This window comes from Phaseolus vulgaris, chromosome 9 (assembly GCF_000499845.2).
Source record: "Phaseolus vulgaris cultivar G19833 chromosome 9, P. vulgaris v2.0, whole genome shotgun sequence".
Lineage (NCBI taxonomy): Eukaryota > Viridiplantae > Streptophyta > Magnoliopsida > Fabales > Fabaceae > Phaseolus > Phaseolus vulgaris.
In genome coordinates, this window is record NC_023751.2 from 33,605,342 (window position 1) to 33,630,570 (window position 25,229).

The 25,229-nt window shown below is 31.1% G+C and overlaps 2 protein-coding genes across 3 annotated transcripts; both read right to left on the reverse strand.

Moving 5' to 3' along the window:
- Positions 1 to 162: 162 nt before the first annotated feature.
- On the reverse strand, positions 163 to 6,578 carry LOC137821233 (uncharacterized). 2 transcript variants are annotated; one of them, XM_068625731.1, is made up of 9 exons: positions 6,253 to 6,578; positions 6,039 to 6,179; positions 5,407 to 5,634; positions 4,263 to 4,470; positions 3,672 to 3,808; positions 3,173 to 3,253; positions 1,543 to 1,609; positions 1,110 to 1,405; positions 163 to 344 (listed from the first exon to the last, which is right to left on the reverse strand). In XM_068625731.1, exons 1-9 carry the CDS (start codon positions 6,522 to 6,524, stop codon positions 305 to 307), a joined length of 1,470 nt encoding a protein of 489 aa, XP_068481832.1. In that variant the 5' UTR covers positions 6,525 to 6,578; the 3' UTR covers positions 163 to 304. The 2 variants fall into 2 exon arrangements, with proteins under 2 accessions (XP_068481832.1, XP_068481831.1); XM_068625730.1 differs by lacking the exon at positions 163 to 344 and adding an exon at positions 353 to 531.
- Positions 6,579 to 9,554: 2,976 nt separating this feature from the next.
- Positions 9,555 to 16,288, reverse strand: LOC137823075 (dnaJ protein ERDJ2A-like). Its single transcript, XM_068628191.1, has 11 exons — positions 16,114 to 16,288; positions 15,313 to 15,538; positions 15,082 to 15,177; positions 14,806 to 14,926; positions 14,579 to 14,685; positions 14,271 to 14,488; positions 13,687 to 13,864; positions 13,443 to 13,562; positions 12,673 to 12,759; positions 11,322 to 11,432; positions 9,555 to 10,628 (listed from the first exon to the last, which is right to left on the reverse strand). Exons 2-11 carry the CDS (start codon positions 15,496 to 15,498, stop codon positions 9,795 to 9,797), a joined length of 2,058 nt encoding a protein of 685 aa, XP_068484292.1. The 5' UTR covers positions 15,499 to 15,538; positions 16,114 to 16,288; the 3' UTR covers positions 9,555 to 9,794.
- Positions 16,289 to 25,229: the final 8,941 nt, after the last annotated feature.

A 25,229-nucleotide genomic window follows, 5' to 3' on the forward strand; every position in this document is an offset into this window, starting at 1 on the left:
GGGTGGATAATGACTATTTATGAATGAGCTGCATTATATGATTATCTCATGAGGATGGGAGAAATTGTCTTGGATAATGACTATATTTGTGAAGGAAATCATAAAAGTACTCAAATTCATAATTAAATAGTTAGGTGCATGCAATTATGACTCTACTAAGTATTTTAATTGTTGTTTTAGTCTCATGAATACTGAAGACCCATCTTCAAAGTGAAAGTGTAAATATTATGGAGCCATGATGTTGTATACTGAGAGATGGCAGAAAATTTGGAATCTTACCAATTCCATGTTTTCCTCATGTTGTCTACAAGGAAAAAATTATAGTGCCAAGTGCGGGTGCCTGACTAGTAAATTTATAAAAGAATTTAGTGTTTTAAAATAAAACTACTTCACAAAATACCTAAGAATACAAAATTACATATATGTTGCCACCCTCCAGGGTTTCAAATAAATAAACAAAATGTGAGAAACTTTAACCAGCCAATACCGTGTCAATAACCAAAATAACGCATTCTCTGCAACAAGTGTCTTCTGAATGATAAGGATCCAATTCAACCCACCAATGAAACATACAAACAATCAATATACTCCCTTCTTTTCAAAATAAGTGACGTAAAAGCTTTTACAAAATATTAAGAAAACTAATAAATTAATAAGTTGAACAAATTTCCTAATTTATCCTTATAATTTATAATTTATTCTGCGACAAGGACTATTTTTACCATATTAATAATTTATAAATTTGGAATAAAATATTAAATGTTTATTAAAATCCTAAATCGTGACTCTTTGATTTTACTAAATTAACACGTCACTTACTTTGATATGAAGAGAATACTTTCTAACACACTGTTTCCAATACATTATTATTGAGTAAAAATCACATGAGTTCCGATAAATGATATATGTATGGGTCTTCCTTAATTTAAAGTGTTTCATTTATTATTCAGGAACACATGAATTATACCCAATAATAAACAATGCGGTGGAAATAATGCGTTAGAATGTGTTTACTGGATCACAATTAAGGGTGCAGGCCACCAATGAAATTTTGAAAGCAAAATGAAGACAAGATAAAAAACCATGGCTAGCACTTGCATTGCACCTACCTATCTCTGCATCGTGGGGTTTCACATGGAGGAGGAGGTACACCAAATACCCAATCGAGGACATTCAAGTATTTGGATCTAAACACTTCCCTCTCCTCTGCATAACAATGCATTATGATGGCTGTTGACAAACTGAAAACCACCACATCAGCCCTCTTGATCCTTCTTGATTGTGGCAGATATCCTGCATCAGCTACACATGTAAAGAAACTCTCAATGGCCCGGGCAAGGCAGTACAACGATATTTCTATTCGCCTGCTTTTCTTCTCAATGGCCAATGCAAGGCCAGTTGGAAACTGCACGATAATGCAAAGTTCAACTTTAACGTATAAAGTGTTAATGCAATTGAAATTACATACTGTTTCCAAGAAATAATACAATTAGAAATACCTTCAATCAGTCATAAAAAAAATGGATGCAGTTAGTAACATACCGTTCCCATGGCCACCATTGGAATGTTACATCTTTTGAAAATCCTGAAAAGAAAGCATGTCCACATCCTGAAGAACAGAGTCATTTGTATCAGACATGTCAGTTTTACATTTATGAAAAAATCATGTCGTTTAAGTAAATAAATAATGAGCCCAAGCAAAGAAGAATAAGAATAAGAAAAGGCTAGTAAATGCAAAAGCTTGAGCTATTTACTACAGAATCATGAATGATTTTACAATATATAACACACCCAAACGCAAAAGCCCTAATTGTTTGAATCGTGGATGATACAACGACCCACTTACCTTTGCTGAAATTCAACTTTTTATTAGAGGTATAGCAACAAGGATGAACATTTTAGACCACTTGATTATAGAGGATTTGATACGATATTAGAAATGAGCCCTAAAAGCTGTTGTAAGGAAGGAACCTTGTTTAAATCTTACTATAAAAAAGTATTTTAACCATATTAGAAATGTACACTTGATGTTGGGCTATCAGCAAATTAATAGGTGATTAGATGGTTCATAACATGGTATCAATCATGAACCATTTGAGAAAGAAACACAATGAGTTAAGATCCAATTGCAAGGTATGGAATTTGAGCCTCACATTGGACATGGGATTCTAATGCGGTTCATAAGGCTTTGGGCACTTCTACTACAACAGCAGCTTGCATTTGTAGTGTGGTTTCCCTAAGATTCTTATCAACTTGTATCAAAGCCTTCCACCACGTCTCTCAAACTGCAACCGAGCAGTAGGGGTGGTGACACCAGCATTGTAATGTTTGCCTGGGCCTAGTGAACAGCAAGCCCATGTGAGTGTTGAGGCTGGAGAGCATGGTGGGGGTGTTAGAATCCAATTGCTACGTATTGGACGTAATGGTTTTACATTTACAAAACTTCTCTACTAGCACAGACAAACAATTGTACATAAGAAAGAAAACAAGTATTTAAAACTAGGTGTTCTCATTTCATCTCTCAACAGAACCATATACCTAATTGAAGCTGATGTACAGCAGTGATAGAAAATCTTTTGAATAAAAACAATGGAAAACTGCCATATTGATTAGATGGTAGTATATGTTTCACCATTATGCAGCTGAATCTGTTTGTTTTATCAGAACTACATAGAGAGCCTTTTATATATCGGTAATTGTATTTAAAATAAACTTGAACAACTCAACTAAAACTTCTATGCGAGCATGTTGACCCTCATATCTAGAGGTGGCAAAACATGTTGCCCTGCCAAGCCCATATTCTAAAGGGACTGCAATTTTTAGGTTCAAACTGGCCTTATGTCAAAAACCAACAAACCATTTTGACCCATTTTGAAAAAAGTTAAAAATGAAAAAAATAGTTTTAAATATTAAAAAAAATATGTATTTAAAAAAAAAATAGGTCATATTAATGAAATTAATTTTAATTTGATATAATAATATGATATATAAACTGGACTTACACATTTTCTGGACTTTTCAGGTCTGTCCATCAGGCCAAGCCCAATCTGACAGCTCTACTTATATCCCACATGAGCAGCATGATTGGAAGTATCAAACTCAACTAGCAAATTTAGCAGTAAGACTACCAATAACAATATAGTAGTGCACGAACAAGCTTTTTGATGCTTACCAAGCAGAAGCGCAATACACAGACAGAAACAAGCTTGATCTCGCTGTGCCAAAAAGACCCTTGGCTAATATTGTGCTGGGCCTGCACATTTTAATAATGGGAATAAGAGCAAAACTATATAATCTCATTAAATCTGTCATAACTACATGACACAGTATGATCTTTATATTGTGCCAAGAGACAACAACCTCTTTTGAACTACAATTATTGACTAAAATTTTATTGGAGGGTCCCACTTCTCATTTAATGCCTCTCTATCCTGATTTTGTAGTTTTCAATAAATTTCAACCAACTATGAAGAGTGTTGCTAGAACTCATTTTCATGAAAAAACTAGCACATGTGCCACTGATAATATACTCACTTCAAAAAGCTATGTACAATAAAACTTATATCATAGCTCTCGGAAATTTAATCCTGATATAACATGTTTTGTAAAAGTACGGCATAGGATCAGGTGAAGAGTAAATCGGTGGCAGTATATTCCTTTTAGATCATCACCTTTTTAAAAGTCCTTTTCTATGAACTATAAGTGCAGGTATCAGATAAACTGGAAGATAAACAGGTAGTGCTCTTTGATAAGCTTGAAGGAGAAAAGTGAAGATATGTCCAGTGCATGATTGATTCCCATGTACAATCTGCAAAGTATCATTGGTTTTAAATGCCAGAAGAAGAGACAACAATCACAATTTCTATCATGGCTAATTATTAAATTTTGAACAGATCTAGAAGACATGTTTCAAAGTAAAATTACAGAATGCATGGCTCAATATAACGCATCAGGTGACAGGAAGGTAAAGTTGAACACAACCCAGAAGAGAAAAGAAAAGAAAAACTACATATTTTCACCAAAGAGCAGACATTTATTAAATCCAGTTTACTTTGTATTCACAAATTAAATGAGTTAGCATTTGTCGTAAGATACATAATCCTACAATTCAATCCCAATGAAGAAGTTGACATTACTGTTATGGTGCAATCAAATTTAACTACAAATTTCATCATGAACATGATGCTAAAAAACTAAGTTTTCTTATTAAAACAATTGATAGAGAAAGATAGGAAAAAATCACAATATTCTGTATTTCATACCGAGCATGGGACTTTCATATCCGGTTTTAATTTCACATCGACACCCATGGTCTTGTAGTAATTCTCAATTGCACCCAAATTAGTGAAAGGCTTGCCACTGGCTATATCTTTTACACCTTGTAAGATAACTGGATCCTTTCCACCATGTTTATTGAGAAAGGATTTATATGTAGCTGGTAAACTGTCTTGCTTTAATATATAAGCAGACCTGAAACCAAAATATTGTCCATTATCATTCATCCGTTTTGGAAAAAGAAAATTCAAACACTATTAAAACATTAAAGTAGGGAGAGGGCAAGAAGGATACAAAAGAGTCTAATTTGCAGCAGCATAGCTCAGAAAAGAAACTATCAAGGGTGTATCTGTATGGACACAATCATAGCTGTAAAAGGAGACATTTTCATTTACATCAATTTAAGTGGCATCCAACGTTTTCTACAATATCAAAAGTAATGCGTCATCTACACTACATGACATAAATCTCAAGGGTTATCCAGGGGAATTTTAAGATGGGTAACAGGTTTATCAGTATGAATTCTTTTCAGTTCCTTTCATTATTTCATTTCTATTTATCGAATAACATCTTATTTACCAGACTACTATAGGACAACATGTATTATATGGTTTCTAACTAGCATTTATATATATATTTATATATATATATATATATATATATATATATCCCAATTGTAAGACAACTAGACAAGGTAACCCCGCACCTTCAGTCTCCCTAAGCACAAAGCATGACTATCTAGTCACAAAACTGATTACTAGTCAAAAAATTGTTGAGCATTCAAATCAATGTCCATATATAACCATTTTTATATAATAAAAATAATGCATCACACTCGTACCTAAGTACAGACATGCTTTATCAATGAACTGAACAAAACAACGCGGATCCATCCACACAATCCAACGACCTTAAACTGTGTTAAACACCAAGTCAAACACAGACTATGTTACAGAAATCACAAAACCAGACCATAAAATTTGAAAGACTAGATGACATATTCAAAGGTGATACTAAGCTAAAAAAAAAGAATAAACAGGGACAGCCATTTAAAAAATGTAATGACAGAACATTTCCTCAGTAAAAATTAACCAAAAAAATAGAGAAAGGGTAATTAACATGATCACATACAATATCTGTGAGGAGGAGAGACACATGAGGAAAATGTCACCGTGCTTCCACGTGAGAGGCTTAAAAAATTTTCCAAACCGTTTGCTCTTAATCCCACAACGAGACGCCAAGACAGCAGCACGCATGAGAATGTAAATCGCCAAACTCGTGTGCTGATCTTCTAACCCTGTCAGAAGCATCGAAGACCCGGCCACTGCCCCTGCTACCAGAGCCCTCCACCTCGCTGTCCTGAACCACAACAAAAACTCAATCATCACCACTCCCACTCCACAAAACCAAACAACAACTACTCTAGAGAACAACACACTTAACACCCTGCTTTAAAGAACTAAACGGGGGGAAATAAACAATAAAACTTTTTTCCATAAAATAAAATCAACTCATGCACTTCAAAGTTCATAAAATTTCTCTCATATAACTGAACAAAGTAGATAGATTGATTCTAACTTACCATGAGTAAGTGCTTAGTAGAAACTTTATCCAAACGGAGCTCAATTCAATTACGTGACTCAAATCACAATTACCAACCAGTAACATGCAACATTCGTAACACCGAGTTTTGAATCAGTTCTACAGAAACCTACATCGTTAGAGTGCTACGCGCATTTTAGTAAGAGAGAAAGAGAACATGCCTACGGTGACCAGCGAGAGCACCGATAACCTCGTCGGTGGACACGAACGTTCCGGCGAAGGTTCCAAGGAAAAGGCCGTATCTCAATGTTTCCTTCAGAGCCGCGACAATTGCACTGTTGTTCGTCACCACAATCCCCTTCCTGAACGAACGAATCGCACAGTTACCCACAAAGCGCTTGAAAGAAAACTGTGTATGTTGCTAGTTTTTCTTACCTTGGCGACTTTTTCCGCGTCCACCGCGCCAAGATCGCGAAGATAGCGAGGCCGCCCTTGATGCCGGCGCCGATTGAGAAACCCTTTGCGGAAGCGACGAGGATTCTCCGGAGCTTCTCCCGCTCGTTTGCCGGGACCGCGTCGACGATGGAGCCGAGCGTCGACGATGCCGTGGAAGGAGCGGCCATTTCGTCGTGTTCATTGGCGAAGCCGTTGATTTCTAGCCGGGAGTAGCGGTGTTCTTCGCCGTGGTCGGCGGAAGACGGCGACATTGAAAGTGAAGCAGTGAGGTATGGGGGGAATTAATTTCAAAGAATGGAGAGCAGGGATGGAAGAGTAAACGATATTTATAGGGTGGCGTAATCTGTTACACGTGTATGGCTCCCAGAGCTACCCATGCTGCACATTCCTTCTTCATTCTATGTTCAAAATTTACATGGATTTGGAAGTTTTTAAATTTTTAAGAATTTGAAATGTTTAAAATTTAATATTTATTATTTCTAAATATTTTGTAATTATTTAAAAAGGGCAGCTTGATTTTTATTGTAAGTGAATTATTTATATATTTATACTTAAAATGAAAATTTGAAAATATTCTTATTTAAATAAGTGAAGTGTGTGAGTATTCTTAATATTATGCAGTGTCGAGTTTGATTGAAAATTTTAGAAATGTCAATTATATGCTACTTTTTATTTTATTTAATATTTTTAATTATCTAATCGAAATTGGATGTTGAAACTAATATATTATTAACTTATATTATACAGTTATGTCATAAATAAAATTATTAAAATAAAGTGCTATCTAATTGTAGATAGAATGAGGATAAGGAAGAAAATGAAATGGGCCCAAATGCAAACAAACATTAAGGACACTATAAAAGAGTGGGCCCAAATGTGGAAAGTGAGGCATAATATTTCTAGTTGATTGTTTAGAAACTGAAATAGAAAGTTCATTTTATGCTCAATGATGTAATAATTGACATAAAAAAACCTCCTTCTATGTCGGTCCAACAAAAATGTAAAAGATTATTTTGCATCAGAGACAAAATTCTTATCAATTAAATATTATATGAGAAAGAAAAAGTTTCTAGACATGTGAAGTATATTTATTAGATTGGAAGTATATACGTTATTATTTTGTAGACCGAATTTTTAGAAGTGCCTATTTTCAATTGAAAGTGTTTGATATTCAATATCCCTATTTCGATGAAGTTGAAATGTTAATGAAATAATTTAAAATGATAATTCAGTTATATGATGAATTCAAATTTCCTTAAAGTAAAATGAATTGTTTGGATAAAACAATTAAAATTTAAAAATTTATATAGGATATTTCAATTAAGTAAAATAGTATAATTTCAAATATATTAATAAAAGAAGGAATGTGAAATTCTAGATTCTCCACTCTGAACACATTATTTGCTTGCTCACACCCAATTGCACCTTCCACTCACTTGTATTCAATATTTTTGCTTTTGCAAACTCTCTCTACTCTTATTCGCACCACACACTCTCTTCGTGTGCACACTTTCCTCTTCAAAGTTCATTTCTCAATTTTGTGATTTAGGTTTTTTATTGTTTTGATATTTGTCTTTCATTATCTAGTTCCAAAGATCTATGGTTTTGTTTATTTATAAATGTCTAGAAATATAAAATTAGTGGAGAGAAATTTATGATAACAAATATGAATAAATAATTGGATTAATCTGTGTTAGTTATGTACTTTCTCACATGTATTTTTCTTTGCATAATTATAGTTACATGTATTAAAACCTTCTAAAGTGTTGTTCTTATCATGTAATAGATTATCCTTCAATTTGTTCAATCAATTAATGACTCATTAAAGAGTAATTAAAGTTGTAAGTAATTTGAGCTTTATATTTGAAAACAAAATATATTTAGTATTAAATCACTTGCTTAAATTAAACTTAAATATTGTAAATAGTGTCAAACGCTCAATTTTATAAATAGGAAAATATGTCATTTTAACAAACTTTTGTTATATAGGTAAGGAAAACTTTTTTTTTTTTGTTATGGTATGGAAGCAAAGAATACTTGTTTTCAGTCTTAGAGGTAGATTGACAAAAGATAACTAAGTGTAGTTTCATTTGTAATAAAAGTTTTAATTGTTGGATCTTGGTAAGCTTGACTTAAGAGAGAATTTGACATAACTCGTGTAAACTAGTATAAAAATCTTGTGTTGATATATTTTTAAGTTTTTATCCTTTAGATGGTCTCACAATTTGTGTGAAAAATTTTGCGATTTTATTAAACATATGTTTACTACATTTTTTCAATGTTATTTTGAAATCAAAATAACTAAGTTTTCTCTAAAATTTAAAAATATAAAACAACCTAAATCAATTCTCAAAGACACACATGACTTGTATTTAATCTCTAATTTTCTTATTTTACAAATTAATTTGAGAATTTTTAGAATGAAACATGATTAGAAAACATAAAAATATTAAAAAAAAAATCCGAAAGATCAATTCACATTGAAGATTCATATAATTTTTCTTTATTATATTTCTCTAAACATATAGATCCAAATTTAAATTAATAATTAACCAATTCATTCAATCGAACACACGGGTACTAGTAAGAAAAATACGAATAAAATCAAAATATTATATAGAGTTATCAACTCAGGGTTTAGCTTATTCTTAATTTGATTTCTTTTGATATATATATATATATATATATATATATATATATATATATATTCAATAAAACTAAATAAAAAAATGTATTCATTTATAAATAAGTACTTGAAAATCGAATTTCCGTTTAGTCCTCCACTGTTTGTTTTTGTTTGAGTGAATGAGTAACAAACAATGGTATTCAATTCAAATAATTGTTCCAATACTTCCAAAAAGTCTGGCTTAGAAGTCAAAACTAAGAATTATTTTTAAACACCCGCTTTTGTTAACCCATTAAAACATAAGAGTCTAAAGGGGAAAATAGTTAAAATACAATTAACAAACTTAAAATTAGAATATTGATGTTATCTATGAAGACACAAATGAGAGTTTAAAAACAAATACTCCTCTCAGCAAGTTTTTTAAAGATAATAAAAGCAGTAAAATTTCCGAATGCAATGACTAAACCTATCAAAGATCCTTGAAGCTAAAATAATTTGTAAATAGAATTACTATTTGGTTTCGTTTAATAAACCCCTTACCTAGTTTTACCATTTTAAAAATTATAAGAAAACCACATTGTCCACTAAATAGTAATTAAGACCCTGTCAATCAAACTTTGTCAATAAAACATTCAATAGAAGTAGTACACTGGCGTAAAAACAAAATTATATCCTTACTCTCATTTACCATACTCGAAATTTTCAGATGATATGACAATTTAATCGCGATGATATCAGCTGAACTAGAATACGAACAGAAGTCCAAGCATCAACGCAGTCCAACTGATAAACAAAATGAACCATGTAGACTATAACTTCTACAGTTGATATAGTTCTACCATCCAAGAGGGAAAAAGAAGAAAATTATGGTTCTATCAAGTTAGGAAAAGACTTCTCATTCTTCATCAGAGCCTGAACTTTCTGCACCTTGATCATGTTTTTTCACGGTGCCATTGGCAGCTTGATGCTTATTTTTTGTGTTTTGATCATCTTCTTCATCTTCGCTGTACTCACTCTCGTAGTCATCATCATACTCTTCATCCTCATTGTCTTCATCCTCCTCAACTCCATCCTCCGTGATAGGTCCTTCATCAGCCAAAACAGCACCCCTGGTGCCAGCCCGAGTCCGTTTCAAAATTTTGAGCTTTAAATTTGTCCTTCTGTCACAGCCCAACCAAGAATCACACAAACAATAGCCAGTCAAACTGTAGTTACCCTCTGAAGGGGCTTGAAACTTGCCCAATACCAATCTAGAGCCACCTTTCACCTTCTCAACTGCTTCTGAAACTGCCCTACTAGTCTCCTTCACATTTGCTCCTGACCCTTCCATAGATTCCTCAATTGCCTTAGATGCAGCAGTTAGAGCAGCAGCTTCATCCATGAAACTAACCTTCTGAGAAAACCACACATTATTTGAAACAGAATCTGCAAGCAAAAACCAGTAATTTTCTTCTTTCTGAAATGGGTAGTATGGGGCGTGTGGAAGTGCACCAATCAGGCCATTGCCCCTTTTAACATTTATCCAAGCATGAATTGTCACAATGTCACCCTCTTGTATACCCTCTTCACCTTCAGTCTCACAAGTTACCTCAAGTGTCAAGGAAGGCATCATGTCCAGTACTGTCTCAACGTCTTGCACTTCAGAAGAAGATAACCCACCTATTTGAATAAGCAAGTCAGCTCGCTCCTGAGAATCCATGTCATGAAGTTCCTGAAATGTTCTCACCTTCTGCATATCAAGAAGGAAAATACTTAGGTCCAAAACTCAAGGTCATGGGATCAAATGGGAAATTCAATGACCAAGTAAAAACAGAACAAAGAAATTCAACATTTGAATTTCAAATAACCAACAATAGTCACTATAAGTATAAGTATACACAACTTTGGGCTAATTGTGCACACGAGAGATATCTATGCATTTAAAAAATAAGATAACTCATTAATTCCGCCACTAAAGATGGGATCCAATCCAATAATATTTCCCCATTTCAAAATTGGATGTGAAGGTTTCCTCTCATCTAGCTCAAGTAGTTACACTAACTTAAAGTAAATGGTTCCACTCCACTTTCAAATTCTATAAAACCTCTAAAATCTAAAATATCAAGATTTACTCTTTACTCAAGTTCTCAATAAAGACTAATTACCATTTCACTAACGTGTTATTTTTTCTACACTTATTATTCATTTGAACACTATCTATTTGTCAATCTAGAGAGCACTTGGCATTGACACAAATAAACTTCCATAAAATTGGATCTAGCAAGTAGGTAATTAGCTACAGTTAGATCCCCTGGACAAATGTGTATAAAAAGGTTTGTTGATATCTTAACTCAGGCCAATGCTCAATATCTTTAAACCATGAAAGTATGTGTAAACAATCATTTACAATCGGTTGGCAAGATTAGGTATAATGTTGACATACCTTGCGGGCCACCTTCTTAATAATAGTCTCACTAACATGTGGCAACTGCAGAAACGGTGCAACACCTTCAGGTGATCCACCCGTAGACTTTCTAGCACTGAGAGGAACAGCCTGCATAGGAGGTCATAAATCATGAAAAGCACATCCTATAAATATTGTTTTACATAAAAGCAAAGCAAACAAATATTAATTGATGATATATTCAGTTAAAATGCTTGGCTATTACAAGACAAGAAAAACAAACATGAAAAGCAATGAGAACCGCAAATTTCCACATATCATAAAAGTATACCAATATCTATATGTGCAAAATTTCTGTAGCATAACCCAATTGTGTTGTTCTTGAAGAGATGTCGTTACACCAATTGACAGACATCTACATAAGAACCAAAAGATGCTGGAGGAAAAAAATGAAAAAAGACTTTTGGTTGGCATTTTACTTGGAGGAAGATCAATGACTTCAACCAGCACAGACACATTTTAAATGCTTTTACAAATAAAAATCATATTAGCTAGGTATGACAAATAGAAAAACTGTACATAGCACAAATGTTTCTCTCCTAAACTCCTACAACAGAAGACTGTAGAGGAAAGCAGAAATTCGATTAAATATTGACCATACTTGATAAATCCTCTGATCGTTCTTGTTTGGGTATTTATATTTCTATTTTATACTCCAGTTGTACCAAAAAAACTGTTGAGACTATGGGGGATTTTATGTGGATAGGTTGGAAAAGAGAATCACGATAATGTTCTCCAGTGTAATTTAATGAGATAGAATGTGATAAAACCATAAAGCACTAGCCCTTGTTTATAAAATTAGTAGACTCATAATCCTAATTGAATAAGGAAAAAAAATCATGAAATGTGAGGAACTATGAACACCAATCCTGAGAAAATAAAAAATAATCTAAATTATGCCAAGATACAAAGAATCAAGATATTGAGATATTTCTCCTATATTCTAACAGAGACAAAAAAGAAAATGTGAAATATGTTTACATTATATAGATATATTAGTAAGTGGTTTTCTTTGTCGCTTTAATTAACATAAGTTAAATAGTATTTCCATTTCTCCTATGATAGAAGTATAGGGGAGGCCGAAGTTATGCCATTCCAAGGTGATTGATAAAAAAGCATGGGTAGAGACAAGACAAACAATTACAACTCAACTTACAAACAAATGACAATAAAGAATAAAATGAATATTGTCCCACCACAGTATTCAGCACAGTGAGAGTATTCTGTAAATGTTAACCCAGAACATGACTTGCTTAAAACCAGACATATCAGAAGATGCAATTGGAGAAAATAACAACTGTATATAGCAACTTCAACTTAGATTCATTACCTGGACGATACATTGAGAAAGTTCAACAACACCAATTGCAGGCCTCAGCCATCCATGGCCCTGAGCATTTCGGGGTATAACTGCCATCTTTTAAAGAAAGTGGAGCATTAATAATGTACAGAAATACAAATATCACAGTTTCATGACTAAAATCCAAAAAGAGGGATATCATATACATCATACAAGAGATTGATGACAAGCAAAAGTAAATATTACAATGACCAACCAGTATGTATAATAAGCACATTTTCATGATAGGTATGATCTTAGATTTGGTACTGTAAATCTCAGTAACCCGTTACCCTACTTACTTCTATACCTTCTTTGCAGTAGCACAAGGAAAATACTAAAAGCTACCAAAACTACTTTTAAAAACACAACAGAATAGCTTAAGAGAAATGTCATACGGTCTGATCTTATCATTTAATTAGGCTTTCAGATATTTGCCAGGAAAGTAATGCCAAGACATTCATGACAGAGTTGGGGAATAAATTTGTCATGTGTAGCGCTATTCTTTACAGAATCCATCAATAACAAAAACCACACAGCTCATGAAATTATTTATTACCCCTAATCAGTTCCCTTTTACAATATAACCTTGTTCCAGTTCACTCATAAGGGAGGGAAGCTGAAAATATTCCACATGTTTGATTAAGGTGTTTAGATACAACTTATTTTGCTTCTACCAAAAGGGAAAGAGAATATTCCCCTACTAAAAGTTAACAACATAGTCTACTTAGATAAATAAGATCAAATAGTAAGTCATTCACCTTCATTAATTCTTCAAGAAGGCGGGGAGCTGTTTCTAAAATTCTTCTGAAATCACTCTGTAAAGATGGAGACAAGGCTGCAAATTCACGGGTCAACTGAGCTTGAACTAACAGCTCTGTCTGAAAGAAAATGTGAAAGATGTTAGCTCATAATGAAAGATCAGAGTAGGACACTTGTGCTCCCAGAAGGAAAAATAAATAAAAAATATAAAGATTCAATAGGCTTAGCCATACAAGAAGATACCTTAACCAGTGCAGGATGCTGCTTCCAAAACTTAGCCTGTTCCTGCTTGATGTTTTTGAGGTCAAGATTCAACTCACTTCTTACCAACATAAAAAGCTTCTGAAGAGGCTCATCATCAGTCCTACGAACTGGAATTTCCATATATTCAGCAGCTTTGATGAAAACATCCATGACTTTGCTGTACAACATCACAAATAATAAACTTGAAAGTTTAGAACGGGTTAAATAAAATAACCCAACTGTTTTATTTTAAATCTCAGATAAGTAGTATTTTAATCCCAATGTTCATCAATGTTGTAGCACAATTTAATCTGGTAAGTTCAGTATGAAATGGAAAGGGGTTTTAAAATCTTATTTATTTTATATGAACATCCTTTTGCAAACTAACACTGGTGATATTTCTAATTGAACTTCAAGCTAATTTAAATATATAAAGAAATAGATAAGCATACATCAACAACAAAACCTAATGAATGGAAAAGTTTAATGGCTTACTGCATAAAATTCAGTGCTCTGTATCCTCAAAGAATATTGATGAAAATAAAAAGACTGGAAGAGTTTAACTAGAAAAACAATGTACAGACCTGGGGGCCAAAGAAGGCTTCATGAGGTAATAGTAAGTGGAAAGTGTTTGATGCATCACATAGTTGCCAGTATACTTTGACGATCTGGAGAGATAAACAACAGCAATAACCAGTGGCAAGAGAATACACACACCAACAATCCAAAGCAGAAGTATTCCCCCAGATGCCCCATCAATATTTAACAGGAATTGTGGAAGAGCTATACCCATTTGAAATCCCTGCAATAAAATATGATGTATATTTCAACAGTGTAAAACAAAAAGATACAAGTGTCTTAACATTTTTCCATAACCTTGTGTGTTTATTACCTGCCGGCCATCTGGATGGCCATATTTTTCATAATTTTCACGAGCTGTTGGATCTGTAAGTGCTTGATAAGCCTTGGCAATGTACTCAACAAAGTACTTGTGTGCCTCTAAATGAAAGAGATAAAAATATATCAGTTACATGTTTAATTGGAGAAAACCAGCATCCCAGCAAACATTAAAGTTTGCAATGCAACAACACAAAAATAAACAATTGAAACACCTTCAACCTGGATCTGGATTTTTATCTGGATGGTATTGAATTGAAAGCCTCCTATACTTTTTCTTTATTTCAGACTCTGCCGCTCCAGGCTCTAATCCTAGAATACTAAATGGATCGAATATTTCAATCTGTATAAAATTTACAGGAAAAAATTCAAAATGTGCACCATTGGAGCCCTCAACCAGTGAGTAAAATGTTATACAACAAGTACAAGATCCCTCAATACTAATCAAATCACAAGCAATGGAATAGCTGAATTGATTTTAACTTTTTAATAGTTTACCTCACGACTCATGGTCTTTATGTAATAAACCAGAATAATCATAATCACCCAAAGCAGTAACAATGTCATGTTACTACAGGTTGAGACATTCGAAATCTGCAAAATCAAAGAGAAAAGAACGAGTAAGAAGGAGAAACAAGACATAATACCAGAGTTAGATTAAATACCACAAGTAAATAACTAAGCAATCATCTAAGACATTGAAATAAACATATCATTAAATGATCTCACCCTCTTGAATATCGATTTATGGTACTTCCCCGACCGCGAGCATTCAGAGCACTGACAGTGTATGCTCTTTGATTTCTTAGAGGCAGCTCGGCACAACTTTGTAATTGTATATGGCACTATAGGAATGGCCATTATTGTCAAGATGAATATTGGGAACAGTGCACTATTTTCCTCTGAAGCAGCCATCGTTCCCTTCTACACCCAACAACCTCGATAGTTACCAGACCTGCAAAGAAATCTCTCGTTATTACTCACAACCCAATCTCCAGACACAGTCTTTCATCAGGAAAAAAAAAATTAAGTAACAACCCACAGAAACACAAAACCCAGAACTCACAAAAATGGTCCCAACAACGTTTACGGTGGACAGAAAACCTGACAGAATTCTAAAAAATTGAGATTATCAATTAGTGTCCCTCGTGAGAAACCCAATCTAGGTTTCATAAAGGATTCTAAAAGCATTAGATGTGCGAAGGGAAAAACACGAATCATCAAATTCTAATCGAAACAGCAACACGAAACGAATTCCCCTTTCCTCACACACACACAATGCAAAGCAGCTTCAATTTCAGTTACAGACTAATAAAGTATACGTTTCAGACAGTCACAGGCGGCAGAAAGTGAAAATGCGCGGTTTCAAAATCTCCAAAAACCTAATCAGCAACAAATTAGGGAATCCAGAGGTTTAATTGAGGAAATTAGAGGTCAAATCGAATTGAAATAACAAGGAAATCAAATCCAAACGAAATGAAAGAGATCGAAAACGCAAAGGCACGCAGAAAGAGAGAAAGAGAGAGAGACCTGGGTCTTGGGATTCGAAAAGATGGAATGAAAGGTCAACTTCGATGGGGGAGGGAAATTGGAGGAAATGGAACCTGAGAACACAGAGTGAGGGAGATGAGATCGCAGCACACAGAGAAACAGGGACAATTAAATAATTTTACGCCTTAAATATTATTTTAGTCCATATGAAATTAATGAACTCTTCATTTTAGAGTCCATAAAAATAAATGGGCATAAATTATTATTTAATTATAATGTAATATTTAGTAAAAAAAATAGTTGTAGTGTAATTGTTTTTTACGTGAAACAAACATTATTTAATAAATTAACATAAGTCAGTTTAATTTAGATTTTTCTAATCCCTTCCTCAATTTAACATTACAGTTGCTTAGGTCAATTAGTCTTCTAAAACATACAATTATTTTTTAATCTTATAAATAAAGACTTAATTATATTTGTGAACAATAGTATCATTTCATTTTTTAATTAAATACTAAAATATAAATTAAATCAATGGTATTTTTTATAAAAATAATTAAAGTTTCAATTGTTTTCATCATTCAATTAAAAAATATAAATTTTGAACATCAAGTAAAAAAAATCAAGAGAAATTCAATTAAATTTATGAAAAATTTAAAATTTCAATTATGTCATTTTTCCAAATATTTACGTGGAAACGTCGCGTCAAACCAATTTACAGTAAAATTACTCAATTAAAAAATATAAAATATTTTGACTTTTTATATAACAAAAAATTAATAAAAAATAATTTAAAATATTCACATTATGATAAACTTAAAACTTATTTATATTTTTTATTTTTTATATACGAGACACATAATCAATAACAATTTAAAATAAGAATGACTTTATCCTGATAAAATCAAATGAAAATAACAATTAAAAAATATTAAATGTTTAACATTTAATAATATTAATGTTTTTCATCCACCTCATTACTACATACCTAATGAAGAAGATAATTTGCACACTCTCACTCATTAGACTAATTTCATTTCTAAAGTGAAAATAAAATATATATACATACTTTGTGATTAAACTTTAGGTAAAAGAGAATATTATTTTCGTATCTCTTCACTTTTCCAACCAAATAAATATATAATTATTTTTCTCGTCAAAATTAAGATTTAATAATAGTAATTTATATACGTAAATTAAAAATAAAAACTAACACGTATAATATCTTATTTTATAGTTAATTCACTTACATTTGTCACTATATAATATCCAAGTAAGTAACAATACCAAGTACACGAGGATTAACTTTTGTATATTATTTTTAAATGACTAAACAGCGTTTTTGGAAGATCATTTTTTTTTAAATTTTGTTCAAAATTTAAAAATAATTGCATTATATTAAAGGACTAAAAATATACTGAAATAAAAATATTAAATGAGAGAAATAAGTTACTCTAAAAATAACTTTCTCACACTTAATTTTCTTTTAATCTCAAAATCATAACAAATTGTTTACTATAACTCTTAGATTAAGAAAAAGAAACGAAGAATATAAATAAACGGTATTTTTCTTTTACGAAATTTTTTTTCATTTAATATATCCTGTATTAATATCTCACAATAATATAATCATTAGATGAGTTTTCATATACAATTACTAAAGTATGAATTTTCTATATCATATGTGTAACCTAATAGTGTCAAGCCTAATTACTTTAATAGTGTGTTTGAATGGGGAAAGAGATTTGAGGGAGAGGATTTAAAATGATTTGAAAGGAAAGTGGAGTTGTTTGGATTGGGGTATATTAGGGTAGATTTATGAGAAAAGTTTATTGAAATTTGTAATTGATGTGATATTGGGAAAGATTTTTTAAATTTTTTAAAATGTATAAAATCTAAGTTTACAAATTTGATAAATAATAATTTTTAAAAAAATTATTAAAGAATTTATTGTAAAAGAATTTAAAAATATACATTAGAATTAAAATAATTTAAAATAAAAAAAATTAAATTAAATAAAAATATGTATTAATAATTAAAATTAATATTTTATTTATTATTTATTTTATTATAATATGAAAAATAATATTAATAATTAATAAAGAAATTATAAGTGTTATGATCATATATAATTTATTAATTTAAAAAAAAATAGTCACAAGTCAACTTTCTCTACAAATCTTCTCGGATAGGTAGTGTTTGGATTGGGGGGTGGCACTATAGCGAAGACAAATGGGAGTGTGTCACCCCCGTTTGCTTCAGTGGGCGCAGGAGAATGAGGGTGCGGGTGAAGAGAAATTGGTAGTTTTTTTGGTTCCTTCATGCACTGAAGAGAAAGGAGAGAAAGTAAGGTAGAAAGCCACGTAGGACAATGCCAATGACAATACTACCCATGCTTTTTCACTCTGAAGCACAGTGTGGCTACCGATTGCACCACGGCAAAAATGGCACCGCAAGCATGAGATTTCATGCTTTCATACTTTGCATTGCACTGAAATAGGGGCTTGTAGAGGGTCGTGAGTAAGCACAGAGGTAATTCACTGAGTTTCATCGTTCATCTGTGAGCTGAGGTAAGAGTTTCAATTCATTTTGTTCCAGTCATAATTGATTATGGGTGAAAAATAGCAGTGCACATAATCAATTATATCTGAATTTTTTTTGGCAACTTAATCGATTATGTGGACTATGTTTTTGTATCGATAATCAATTATCATAGAACATAACCGATTATTTTGATTTTTAAAGTGCAGACACTATCGATTATGCATGTTAAAGCTTTGGATAATCGATTATGTTATTTTTTGAACTGTGACCATAATCGATTATGCATCTTAAATGTGTGGGTAATCGATTATGTGTTGTTTTAAACCGGACCTCATAATCGGTTATGTTCATGTTTTTATTATATTTTTCATTTTGTGATTTTTTTTTAATTTTTTAATACATTTTTTGCATACATAGTTTGATCTTGTTGAGAGTTGATTTCTCTTGAAATATGTGTGATTTTTTTAAATTGTGTTGGATGTTTATTGTTTTTTGAATTTAATTTTTTTTAAATTATTATAAAGTAGTTATTGATGTTAATTAGTTTGTAATTTTAAATATAAATGTTTAAGAGAAATAAAATAGTTATGATACTAAATTAATTATTGTCTTAAGTTGATTATTTATTTTTGTATTGTTATGGAAAAATTTGTAATGTTTTAAATATTTGTTTTGTGTCATATGAATTGAAATTATAGGTGTGAATTTGTTTAAATTTTGTTATTAAATTATAGTTAAGATTTTTTTAAATTTTGTTAAGCTGTTAATGAATAATTTTTTTTATATCAAAATAAGAAATTTACAGAATAGAAATATATATTTTAAATTATTATTTTTACAGTTTACAGAATGAAAATATAAATTTTTAATGTCATGGTTTTAATATTTTTACCTTTTGAATAGAAATACCTTAATGTTATGAAATTTATTTCTCAATTTGAAATTATTTTTTAAGTTATAACTTATAATTGAAACTTACAATTATTTTAATTATTAAAATTATGTACAAAATTAATAATATTTTTTTATTATTTTTTACTGACAAAAGTATACTTTATTATATATAACATAATGTAATAGAAATTAAATAATATAATACTAATTATTTTAATTAACTTAAATGTTTTATAAATTAATTAATATTTTATTTTCTTATTTATTTATATAAAAAGATAAATTTGTAATCTTATAATTTATACTATTCAAAATATATTAAAATACTTTCATAACTATCACATCATTCACGTTTTTCAATAAACTTTATTCACACATCCAAACTTCCTCAACTTTCTGCACATTTTTTTCACACTCTCACTTCCTCAACTTTTCACTCTCTCTCAACCTCTAATCCAAACAAAGCAAAGAAAATTTTAAAACATAAAGTTGCATCGTTTTTCATGTTTTCACTTTTTTCTTTTCGTTTTTCCAACTTTCTTTACTCTCCTCCATTCTTCGCTTTTCCGCGTCTAGATACAATGCCCTAAAACAATTAAATTCTACTTATACAATTTATCATATTTTTTTTAATCATCACTAATATTAACATTAGAGTTATTGTTTCAATCTTTTAACGATTATTCAAGTAAATAGTTTAAGTGTTTTATTATACTCACGGTAGTGAGAACTGTCAAACGGATCGTCCATTCAAAAAAACTAGAGAGAGAAAATAAAACATCCAAATGGTGTTAATTAAACCATTAAAAAATGTCTTAAAAAGTTCAAAAAGGATAAAACTAATTAACATTAAAAATGAATTAAATGTTTTTGCTCACTTTAATTTGGTTTTCAGTTTTTTTCCTTAAATTCATTTAATCAATTCTCTTAATGTACTTATATTGATTTGTAAATTATTTAATATTTTAAATTTTATATAATATACTATTAAAAATTATTAAACAAAATTAGTTTTTGAGAAAAAATAATTAATTATTACGTAAATAATTGATATTTAAATTAGTTTATATAATTGATAAATAGTTCTTAAATTGATATTTAATTAGTTACAAGGTTTTAACTATCCATTATCTATATTTTAAAGTTGATAACTAAAATAAGTGATTAATTATATACCAATTTAAAAAAATTATTAATAATAATTTTTAGTTTTTAAAATATTATATAATTTAATTAATATAATAATTAATTATTTTTATTTTTAAAATTGATATTTATTTAATAATTTTTTAGTTGTGATGGTAGTATATAATCATTGTTAAACATTGTGGTTATGTTAAATTCTAAGTTTATAATGTTGATTATATCGTTAATTGACTATGAGTAATTTATAATATAAACTTTTTATAGAATTTTTTTTATGCATTTATTATATTAAAAATGAAGAGAGGTTAGGCCAATCAGGATTCCTATGTATGAATTAATTAAAATAATTTAAACTTTACGGTTGATTATATATTTTCCGTAGACCGTGTTTGGAAAGTCGTTGAACTCCTTTTTAACCGACACTTTTACAAGTATTAACGCTGAAACGTAGAAGGAAGTTAGAAGTTAGATTTGTGCTGTGTTTAATTGGTTTCGTATAATCGTTAAAGTTTGACTTGTTTAGTTAGTCTATTTAAATACTTATTTTATATTAAAAAATTATATAACCTTTTATCCCTAAAAAACTTTTCTTAACTTTAAATCATAGTTTAGATGGTAAGTTTTATATTAGTTTATCTTACCTATGAAAGTTACATTCAATTTTTTAAAGTGATTAAATTTTAATAAACTATAAACTTGTCAAAGAAATATTCTTAATAATCATTTGCGACCACATACTTTAATATTTTTTTTTTATTATCAAAGCAACTTCTCTAAGTAATGATATAATATGATAATGTAACGAAGATATTATAAAATAAAGTGTTTTAAATCGACAAATATGAAAGTTAAGTTTAAGATTTTGCAAAACAGTCGGAGAGGGAATATAACATTTTACGATATGAGCTTATTGTTCTTGGTTATTGTTTAAAAGTTTGTAAAAACTTTTGTGAATTTTTTTTTCTCAAAACTACAAGAAAACCCCTTAGAAGTATCTAATTCAAAGTTTTATATACTCTTCTCAAGTCTCATTTATATAGTAATTTTTTTATTCAATTAGTATAAGAGTCATCTCTTTGAAGTTAATTTTTTATAAAATTAGAGAAGTAAATCTAATAATTACCATACAAAATAAAGATCAAACGGGGAAATCATTATAGAAAATTTTGACTATTAACAATAGCACATATTGTTTATTTAAATTTTGCAAACTCAATTTAATGGATGTGGTGGAGAATGATAACCAAATTCTAATAAACAAGGAATAATGAACTCATTACAAGGATCTTATGGAAAAATGGACAAAAAAATAAATATATTTTCTCAACTTCAAGGTTATGAATATTTTATGTGTCTACTCTTTAGAGAGGAGTATTTTAAGGTACATGTGTTCAAAGATGTCGAAGAATGTGGGATCACGCTTATGGTCACCGTAAATATTGGTCTAATAAAACATTTCTAAAGAGTCTAACTTCAATAGCCCACAATTTAAAAAGACTAAGTGGATTACACGCACACCAAGTTTGGAATATTAAAATAAAATAATAATATTATTTTAATTGTTTTTCCCTGTATCTTGCAATCTTATCAAGAATCCACCAATTCTTGTGGCGATCATCCTTAGGCTTATCAAACTTTGTTTGTGGCGCCTTCCTTTATCCAGGTTTCTATTGTTACTATTTTGAATTTATTCTGTTCCGTAACCCTAAATTCTCAATTTTACTGTCATTTCTATTTGGATTCATATCATTATAGAATGTATAGTCTCTTAGCTTCTACTATGACTAGTTAGTACTATTTAGAGAGTTGCCTAAATGACATTCCAACATACTAACGAGAAGTATTGTTTGTGTGTCTTCTCTGTTTGTTTAAGCGTGTTTCATGGAAATCAATTATTGTAGTTATGATATATAAATGTGAATCTATAACAACAATTATTGTTAACCAAGAGTTGTTGTTCAACTATAACACAAGACAACTAAGTTGAGCAAGAGTTCACTCAAACAAATATTTTGAGTTGTAATATCTGGTTGTAAATAATTATGTTAAAGATGTAGATTGAAGTTTGTGAACACTTCAATAAACAACATTATTTTTATATGTGAGTTTGCCTTGTTCTACCATGGTTTACCTTTAATCATTTATGTTTTCCTGGTTTCTTTCTGATGTGAATGCAACAACAAGAATACATGATTCTTTGACATTCTTAGGAGCAACTTGAGTTGGTCATGAAATGGCACTTTACTTAGAATTGGATCAATGTTCTAATTCAAGAACTCACCAAGACTTTGCACCAAACCAAAGCTCATATGGAAGTCCATATATTGTCAAATGGAATCAAACAACAAGGAATGAAGGACAAGAATTGAAAGCTGGACAGAATTGAAATATACAGCTACTGCACCGAACAGAAAATGAAAACAAAGCTGGAAAACACCATTTCAATCGGTGGAAATGAATGGAAAACACTTAAACATGGAAACTACCGAAAGGAATTGAAAGGAATGAAGGAAGGAACACTTATGGAATGAAGCTTGCTGGATTTGAGACCTTGGAAGTTCAGTCACGCCACTTGGAGCCATGTCCCAAGATAAGTGATGGAATGCCGCCACTTGAAGCTCACCATTGGCACACAAGATAAGGCAAAGGAAGAAGAAGACACAAGGCTCACAATTTCTCTCTAAATTTGAGTATAGTCTCTCTACTTTTGAATTCCAAATCTGAATTGTACAAGGGCAACACCTTTATTTATAGCCTATAAGGTGCTGAAATGCAAAGCCAAATGTGCCTCAAATGAGACTCAAATTCGGCCCCAACTAGTGCATGGAGGAAGTGTGACTTTCCTTCCTAGTTTGGCACCTCCTAACTCCTATCTACACTCCCCCTAACATCCCTTACTACTTACACACCTATCTATTACATCCGCACCCCTACTCTACAAAAGAAATAAGAAGAGCCATCTTTTGATACTCTTGTCCCAAAGCTCTTATCATGCTCCTAGTGATTCGTTGGGCTTGGGCCTCTTGTTGGAATTGGGCCCCTTGTTGGGCTTGGGCTTCATGGGCTTGAGCATCCTCTACTTGGTTTCCATCACTTTCTCTATTATTGGATTAACATCTGTGTGGTAGAGGTTTTTGTAGAGTTCAACAAGCTATTTCACAACAAACTGGTGCGGTGAGCTTAAAATCAATCATCATGACTCTTACAAAGTATGAGGATGAGAAATTCACTGCATTGAATGATTTTAGATTATAATGGTCGAAGATGTGAGCTTTTATAGTGCAACAAGGCCGCTTTGAAGCTCTAGAAGGTGAATCGAGGCTTGACGTTGCAATGGCAGAGAATGACAAGAAAATGTTATTGGAGAAGCACACAGTCTGATTGTTCTTAGCCTCAGTGACAATGTGTCAAGTCTCAACAGGACTATAGAAAAAACTTGGAAGTTTGTACATTACAAAGAAAGGTCTAATCAAAATGTTTTTTTCAAAGAGACAAAAGAAGGCTAGCAACCTTTGAAAAATTGTCTAGATTTGGTAGATGGTCTAGTTTTGATAGTAAGTCTATATTTTGTGAGGCAACTTTGGTAAAAAAGTTGTAAATCATCAAAATGTTCTCTTGGTGTCAAACAATATTAATGATTGTGAGTGGATAATGGGCTATAGATGCTCATTCCACATAATACTTAATCATCTATGGTTTTAGGAGTTTATAAAACTTAAAGGAGCTTTAGTTCTTCTTAGTAATAACAAGTATTTTAGGATAACTAGAGTTGGAACCATTACGTTTTGTCTAGCAATGGAAATGAGAGATTGCTTGAAGAAGTAGGTTTGTACCAAACATGAAGCATAACTTTATATCCCTTGATGACGTTGAAAATAAGGGATGTGTGTTTAAAGGTGAACGAAGAATATTGAAGGTGGTGAAGGGATCTATCATATTGATTAATGGTGTAAGAAAGAATGAAAGGTATGCCTTGGAAGATGTCATAGTATTTGACATAACGTTTAGTGTTGAGAAGATCATCTTGTCTAAGACTGAGATATGACGTAAAAGGTTAGGTCATATAAGCAAGAAAAACTTAATTAAGTAAAAAAAACAAAGTTTGTTTGGCAGTGATAAGAACAACTAAAATTTTGTGAACATTATGTTAAAGTAAACCTTGTAAACTATGATTTAGTGTAGGACAACAAAGAATGAAATGAAACCTTGATTACATTAGTTTTGAGTTGTAGGTATCATCTTCAACTCCGTCACACTTTAGTGCTAGATATTTCATATCAATAGTAGATGATTAGTTGAAAAATTTAAGGCTCTATCCTCGTAAAACCAAGGACTAAGCCTTTGAGAATTTTATTTTTTTTGAATTTTCTAATGAAGAACCAAATTAGTAAGATGGTGAAGAGGTTCCAAACTAATATTAGTCTTGAATTTTTTTAGAATTTTTACATCTTTTATAAGGAGAATCACATAACGAGCACAAGACCATAATTGAGACTCCTCATGAGAATGACCTAACTTAGAGATTTAATAGGACCATTCTGAAATATTTGAGATTTAAAAGGTTCATTCAA

Coding starts and splice junctions, on each gene's coding strand:
- LOC137823075 (XM_068628191.1), bottom strand. CDS start 15,498: ATGGCTGCTTCAGAGGAAAATAGTGCACTGTTCCCAATATTCATCTTG. Junction 14,927..15,081: donor TAAAGACCATGAGTCGTGAG/GTAAACTATTAA, acceptor AATTTTATACAG/ATTGAAATATTCGATCCATT. Junction 12,760..13,442: donor TTCTTGAAGAATTAATGAAG/GTGAATGACTTA, acceptor TTTCTTTAAAAG/ATGGCAGTTATACCCCGAAA.
- LOC137821233 (XM_068625731.1), bottom strand. CDS start 6,524: ATGTCGCCGTCTTCCGCCGACCACGGCGAAGAACACCGCTACTCCCGG. Junction 1,610..3,172: donor GTGTATTGCGCTTCTGCTTG/GTAAGCATCAAA, acceptor TCTGTTCTTCAG/GATGTGGACATGCTTTCTTT. Junction 345..1,109: donor ACCCCACGATGCAGAGATAG/GTAGGTGCAATG, acceptor TAAATTTACTAG/TCAGGCACCCGCACTTGGCA.